The 8070-nt window shown below is 38.3% G+C and overlaps 1 protein-coding gene across 2 annotated transcripts in view; it reads right to left on the reverse strand.

Annotated features, from left to right (window-relative positions):
- Nucleotides 1–5771, reverse strand: part of ZNF800 (zinc finger protein 800) — a 262230-nt gene extending 256459 nt beyond the window's left edge. Inside the window, exons 1-2 of one of the 2 annotated variants that reach the window (XM_044088802.1) lie at nucleotides 5517–5771; nucleotides 3721–3832 (exon numbers count right to left, since the gene is read on the reverse strand). In XM_044088802.1, coding sequence (XP_043944737.1) covers nucleotides 3721–3808 — 88 coding nt within the window. In that variant the 5' untranslated portion in view covers nucleotides 3809–3832; nucleotides 5517–5771. Of the gene's footprint in view, nucleotides 1–3720; nucleotides 3833–4770; nucleotides 5472–5516 lie in introns of those variants that run through there. The other variant, XM_044088803.1, reaches the window with a different exon arrangement.
- Nucleotides 5772–8070: the final 2299 nt, after the last annotated feature.

The raw sequence follows: 8070 nt of genomic DNA on the forward strand, positions 1-8070 counted from the left end.
GTAGCACGCTTGCTGTCAAAAACATAGCATAGATTACTTTTCGATAGCAGGCTAATAGGCATGCTTTACAACCCAAAAGCACAAATTAGACACCTAATTACTTTAACTTGAATGCTTGTTTAAAATGCAGTTACAACACATCCTCAATATTTTACTCTCTAAACCCACACAAAATTTACAGATGCGTACATCCATAAAATATGAGACTGAGCTAGCAATGTATATGCATTAAAAAGGGACTACAAAGTGATAGGGTTAAGTAAGCCAGGACAGACCATATGCTCACGTAAAGTAACAGGGCAAGTGAACTGTTCTAATGGACTCTTCAGCTTCAAGGCTTTCTATAACTAAATAGACAAGACAATTTATACTATACAAAACACTAAACACATTTACACATTTTACGGACATAATTAAAAAAGTGGTAGGTGTAAAACAAGAAGTGACTACAAGCTGAAAAACCTTGGAGATTTCATGATCTTACAAACAATTTAAAACAAAGGAATTCTACTGGGAGGACCGGAAAGAGACCCCAAGATATGAAACCAGATGACCAAGCAGCAGACGCCAGTGTAGCCAAGGCCTAACCAGATAAAACAGATCCATAAAGTACAAACACTCAAATTTTGAAGTTTAAAGTACACGCTGCTAAGAAATGACTAGTGGCTGGAAGTTTACAGACCACAATTCAAGAAACGTTACATGTTTTGAAGGGAACATAAGGCAAAGTAGTACTAGTGACTAAACAAGTGCCAATGTGAAGTTTAAGGTTCGCATAGGTTACTGCTACAACAGCTTAAGAAACATAATCCCATTTTCAAAATATCAATGAGCAAAATTGTAAGACTGCCATGCAGGAAATAGGAAATGTAAACATACTAATGTGAGCTGCCTGTTGATTTCACTACAAAGTACACTGAAAAACCCATATCGCTAAATTAAGAGATTTTTCAGGGGTGGGAACCATCAGCACCCCCCAGCATAACTAGAACAACCCCAGAAACAGAAGATTAGAAGGATTTGAAAAAACTGCAACAACCACTGTACATAACTGTGCAACAACTACACTGTACATAACTGTGCAACCACACCAACAATAAACCCAACAGTAAATAAGCCTAAACCAAGTTGTTAAACACAAGCTCTTTACATGCACCGACAAAAAAGTAACACGCTCAAAGAACTTCCTTGAAACCTTTCAGATAAAAATAATTTTCAACAAAATAAATTTGCATAAAAACATGGTAGAGAGAAATTAGTTTCTTGCCCTTGTAACATTGCAACACAGAGGAGTAGAGGTGTGGACACGATACACACCACAACCAATAGGCAGTTCCAGTTAACAGCAGTAAGAAGACACTACATCCAGCAGAGACACGGACATTTCATTACATCATGACACAGAAACAAAGGTGACAAAACAGCAATAAGAAGACACTACATCCAGCAGAGACACGGACATTTCATTACATCATGACACAGAAACAAAGGTGACAAAACAGCAGTAAGAAGACACTACATCCAGCAGAGACACGGACATTTCATTACATCATGACACAGAAACAAAGGTGACAAAACAGCAGTAAGAAGACACTACATCCAGCAGAGACACGGACATTTCTTTACATCATGACACAGAAACAAAGGTGACAAAACAGTGAATACTATTGTTCACGACACCATTTACCACCACTGTAGTTGACAAAGAACAGAAAAATGACTTGTATTTCACATACTACGGTTGGGCCTCAAAGTGAAGGCAGAAGTGGTTAAACATATAATTACACACCGACTACACAACAGAAAAATGGAAACAGTAGCTTAATACAACCCAAACATTTATGTAAAGTGACATTAAATAACCCATCTACTAGAAGTGAACTAAACCTCTGATTAAGTATGACAAACAGTTATTGCAACAAAATACAAGTAAATTAATTTCATTAGAATTTATGTATAAAGGATAGATTCTGGATGCACCATAAAATCAGAATGCTGTGTTGACAAATACCATCTCTATTGTGAAACAAGATGAACCCAGCTCTTTAGTAGGAGACAAAGGCATCATTTAAAAGTCATGCCAGTAACTCACACAAACAAAACCCATCAAGATAAATTGGTTAATATAATCTTTGGGATGATATAATTTTACACATCATACATGGCAATTAAATATCCCCAACATTCCTTAAGTAGTTTAAAATACAAATCGGGGAAAAAAAAGGTAGCAACCCCCAAACAGTACATCAAAAAGCACCAGGCTAGCTTATGTACTGTGTGTGCAAACTAGAACAGACCCAATACTGGACAAGTTTAAAGTAAAGATCCACACTAGTCACCCCAGGTGACACGGGGCACAGCTACAAAACCATAGAGTTTTCAAGCACCAAATGACAGATGTGTGTGCTCAGCAAAAATATACTGCCCAAAAAAAAAATCACTACATCATAGAAAACTAAGTAATTTTATTGTGTGTTTCATGGCCAAGCAAAACCACAATTCTCCTAACCATGCATAGGACTATGCAACCTGTACTTACAATCAACTTCAAAGCAAGATATACTGTGGAGGAAAAAGGCGATACCCTTTCTCATGAACTCCCTAGAACTTTACATAGGCTAATCAAATTTCACTCGTATGCAACACCATCCTCCTTAAGCAAACAAACGGCTCAGATGCAATCAATTTAAAACAAGAGTGGAGAAAAACGCAACAAGACCTATGCACATCTTAAAATACAATTGCAAATAATCTAGTCATTGTTGAGCCCATCTTAATAGGAGGAAAAAAGTCACTTCAATGTATCTAAAATACAGCTTTCACAAATACAGCTTTCACAAAATTCAGTTATTCTGATTAAGTGTATGCATTAAAATGCGACGCAATAAAAAAAAAAAAAAAAAAACTGAAGACAAAAACAGCCAAACAGGACAATGAGGTGATGGGAGACTTTACGGGGGTGGCAGGACCATTACTCCAATGACTACGTCTGTACAGAATAAGAATGATTCCTACAATGCAAAAACTGCTGTAAAAGTAAAACGTCATGTTGGCAAGCAACACAGAAGCAGTAAAAGTATATACTCAATTCAGAAACCTACTCAAATTGAAATGAAACAAAGATTATTCACCAAACACAAAGACAGTTATGCATCTGGCAAACACTTAACATTACCTTTGATGCAGTACACCGAATCAAACCAATGAGGTTTTTAACATCTTAATATTCTTGAAGGTAAAGGCAATATAAACAAAAGTTCTGCTGTCACCATGCCAAGAAATAAGTATCTCTTGATAGGGAAGGGATGACTAATTGTTACTTCTTTCATCTCTTCTACACTATACATAAACCAGTGGCGTAAGACATCAATTCTGACCACCATAAATACAATTAACGCACCTAGTAACACACAGCATCATCTGCAAGGCCCTATTACACCTTTAACGCACTTATGCATGTGCACATAATCTGGACCAGCAGGTATTTAGCGACAATCAAGCATTCACATACCCACTGTACATTTTTACAATACTCATTCTTTCATATTAGAAAGCTGGCGATCAGCACAGGGAAGAAAATTACAACAAATTATGCTTTAAATTGTCTTTGTTTAGAAGCAATGAATGTCAGGCATACAAAAAGGCAGGACAAAGAACATCTTTAAGTTACAAATTGCCCTTTTAATATAATGTAACCTTAGAAAGAAAGAAAAGTTTTACCTGGTTTACAACAACTATGGTGATGATGGTCAGTCTGACAGCATTTGTCCCTTAAGGGCATTTTCTGTGTACGTAACCTTTCATCCATATCCACGTCTTCTGTATAATCAGGCTAAAATTCATTTAAAAAATTACTAAGTACAGTATACACACAATACTTGAATATATATTCAAATTTTTAAGAATAAATTCAGAATTAAATAAGCTTCCGCCGAAAAACTGACAAAATAAATAAGCAAAGATGACAATTCTTAACATGTTCGTTTGTGTAAACCTTCAACAGTACTGTAATGGCTTGATATAGCTATAAAAACAGTTCCATAACTAATCATACAAACTCTCAAAAACCACTTTCTAAGGCACACTTAGATGCCACCAGTGATAAACCCCATCACCAATTAAAGCCTCACTGTCTTAGTTTAAAACGGTCTGAAATTATTTACTTGTACCTGCTATCAATCACTATATACATACAACTATAAGGCCCATTTTTTAAATATGTAGGGCACAGGGGCTACAGAACCCTTTCAGATGAGATCCAGGACAACGCTTGGGAACATTCTCTTAGCATGACTTTGTTAAAGTATGGATTCAATGTTACTATGATCGTACTTTCTGCATTACTACAAAATCGCAGTCTTACTACTGCATCGTGCCCCAGAGCCACCTGGCACACGTACAATATTATTGTCACTGTGACAACACACTGACACTGCACTGCCGAACTGAAGACTCAACATGCTCCAGCACAATGTGCAGGAATACATACACACAGTGTCACCAACTAGGGGGAGGGAAACGTGTCTGAAAAACCCAGGACCTCCAAGAAAGAAAGAGGGGTACAGAACAGATGTACAGGTCCCCAAAACCATATGGCACATATTTAAACTAAAAACCTAATACAGATATTAACTAACATCACGAATGCAAGAAGCAAAATGTATTTGATTCCACAACTCTATTGGGAGTAAAGAAAGTAAAAGTCTAGAAGAACATGCTTCAAAAAAATTACGCCGTAAAAGAAAAAAAGGCAAAAATATTACCACTCACGTGATGCACGGAGCGCCAATCACATCACAGGCTTTAATGGTACCCATGCACTGTGAATAGCCACTAACCACCTCAAACTTTTATATTATTGCCACCAGCAGGGGGTGCTCTAAACCAAACGGGTCTGAAATCTCTTTCTTGGAACCGGGAGAGAAGGCTTTTTTCATAAGGTCCGGCCTAATAATCCAAGCATCTGAAAATACCCATGCAACAAATAAAGCTTACAACTGCGGTCCCATGTACCTTTCCAAACGGTATGAATTTTTCAATGAAACATGTGTATGCATGATTACACTACATCATGCTTTCGATTTAACTGCAATACCCATCTGCATCACTTCAGACAAACCGCCGCAATTCTTTTCAGTATAAAACTACACAGACATGCGGTGAACCTAACCTGTTACCAGTTTTTTTGAGGCAAAGGTAACCTGAGGCCTTAAACCTCGATGCTGATCTCTCCACCCCACGACCTTCCAACTCCCCACTACCACATAAAAGGCCACCCCTACAATAACTTTACCAACATGAAACATTTTATATGTTAAGCCCACAGATTAAGGCATTTAAGGGGCATTAAAAACCTTCCATTAGTGACAATCGGGAAGCCCCTGCCGTGCCAAACGCTGCGCATCTGGTGAAGTGGGGCACATTCCCAACGTTCAATGAATATAAGAGCAGGGATCGTCGAGCATGACTGGCCCTGTGTTCTGCAGTCCAGATTGCCGCGGGCCACCGTCACTCACCTCCAGCTTCCCAGATTGATGCAGACAGATTTTAGTTACTGTGGCGCACAAGGCTAAGGGAACCCGCTTGGAGTTCTAATACACCTAGTATCCTCCGTATCACAAATGATAACCAAAAAAAAAATTATACTCTTCAAAGCCGAACCGGACGAAAGTATCTGACGTACAGCATATAGTACAAACGTACGCACGTAGGCGGCTGCAGCTTCGCGGAACTACAGACTGACTAGAAGGACAACGAATGACGTACGTGCTTACGTCACCACAGTCCCATTAATATTTGGTGTCTCTTACCCCCCCCCCCCCCCCACCTTCGTTGTTCCGCCCTCTGTATGCGCTTGGTTAACTTACGAGTTTTCGATTGGTGAAAAGGACTTGAGTGACAGGCGGGTGGTGTTGCCACGGTAAAGTGGTTAATGTTATAAATAAGCTGCTTAATATGTTTAAGCTACAGTAATTATGTTTAGCTGCCTGTTTTTTTTTTTATGTGGTCCTCAGCATTTTATATGCGTATCCCTTTGCCTTTTTATATGTCAGGTAAGTTAGATTCAGGTTGACGTTTCTTTGAAGTGAAGTTGAGAGTCGCTTTCTTCACTTGTCCGAATCTGTGGTTTAGTGAGTAGACATATCTGAGTGCTTTCGAAACTAGCTAATCTGAATGCTTTTTCAGTAGGAAACTTTCAGTAGTAGGACTGTGCCAGTCTTAATAAAATATCGACGCTCGTTAATTTTAGGGCCAATATTAGATCTCGCGGAAAGCTTGACCAACTGCCAGACTGAAGAAAAGATGCCTTCTTATACTTAAAGGAGTTTTCCAGTCTCCACTCGAGTTAACTTTCTCACGGAATTATTCATTTTTCTCTTTATATTATCCCTTAGATCCGGCAGAGTGCACAGGAACGTATTCAGCATCTTTCACTTTCATTTCCAATTCTTTGTCACAGCTCTTTGGCATCCCGTCATCGTTTTGTAATACTTCTCCTCAGTCCACACTTTTACATACGGAGACTCTTGTCGTGTTTGATGTTTATCCTTAAACACACGCCATGGCTGTTTTTCTCAACAAAGGGTTGTTTCATAGAAAACTTTTAAGACCTGTATGACTACATCATTCTATAATCAGGCTGGTAACCGTTCTCAATTGCCGTTTTTACTCGTTTAATTGCAGAATATTGTGGACAATATGAAATATTGCAAGCAGCTTTCATCTCTTCCCATATTTTAAATGACCGTTATTAACCACAGATGAATGGATTTTTAACGGATTTCGGAATAGTGACACCTTAGCAACAGCTTGAAAAAGGGACTGGAAATTGCCTAGAGACTTCAAGTTTGATTGCTTGAGAAAACTAATTTACCGTAGCTAGCCTAGCATGGAAGACATTTATAAACTTCTCGTGGAAGACGTAGTATTATACAGAGAGCATGCACAGAGTAACTTTGTGAAAACCAAAATATGTCTTCCAGTGGTTCTAAGAAGGCAATTCGTGTGGTTTATATAGGTTAATAATACCTTTCAAGTGTACCTTATTACGAGAAATGTACCTCATTTGGGGTCTTAAAAAAGATCCTGTTCCTCGAAGTTCCATATTGAAAAGGGCTGTCACACACCTAGTGTTAGTAATATTTTCACTGGTATTCATGGTAAATAGAAATTGATCATTAATTCATTAAAATACCTTTCAAGTGTACCTTATTACGAGAAATGTACCTCATTTGGGGTCTTAAAAAGATCCTGTTCCTCGAAGTTCCATATTGAAAAGGGCTGTCACACACCTAGTGTCAGTAATATTTTCACTGGTATTCATGGTAAATAGAAATTGATCATTAATTCATTAAAAATCTTTTTATAAGTAAAAAAGTTTAACAGTCATATGACTTTTCTAGTCTAAGCTGATATTAAGCTGTTAGTATGCGTCCCACATGTTGCCAGTTTGCTGTACATTATGGGGGCTAATGTTCCTCATTTTGGAGATAGGAGGTTGAGAGCTATGGGTTAATACTAAGCTATTGATGTGCAGGCCCGTTGTTACTGTAGCCATACCTAGTTTCAACCCCTTTCAATGAGAGCTGCAGGGGGGTCAGACCCTGGGTTTGTTTCTAATTGCCTCCCCATTTGTTCAGGCTATGCTTAAAGAGGATCAGGAGCTACGTTTCTTCATATCCAATGGAGAGCTCAATAAAAGAGGGATTCTGCCTTGTGTGTGTATACACACATATATCACCAACAGGTTCTATTTATGTTACAATGAAAGTAAAGCTCTCTTGAGTGGGTGTTTAGGGTGTTGTTTTCCAGATATGCAAGAGGTCATATAGGACTGAATCCTTTGAGGCTTTGTAGTTTAGACAGAAGACACCTTTCAAAAGTCTGAAGAAAAGGGAACAGAAGATGCTTTAAGGCAGTCTGGGTAGCTCATGGTACTTTTATTGTAGTAAGGAAACACTATGGTCTGTCAAGTTGGGTCGTATGCTTAGACAAGTACATATCAAAGGGACCATTATGTTGAATTATGGACTTAATGAGAAAGGAGTGAAGAGATGTGATATTTTCCTT

The sequence above is a fragment of the Protopterus annectens genome, chromosome 11.part0, assembly GCF_019279795.1.
Source record: "Protopterus annectens isolate FY-2018-M chromosome 11.part0, PAN1.0, whole genome shotgun sequence".
Taxonomy (NCBI): Eukaryota; Metazoa; Chordata; order Ceratodontiformes; family Protopteridae; genus Protopterus; species Protopterus annectens.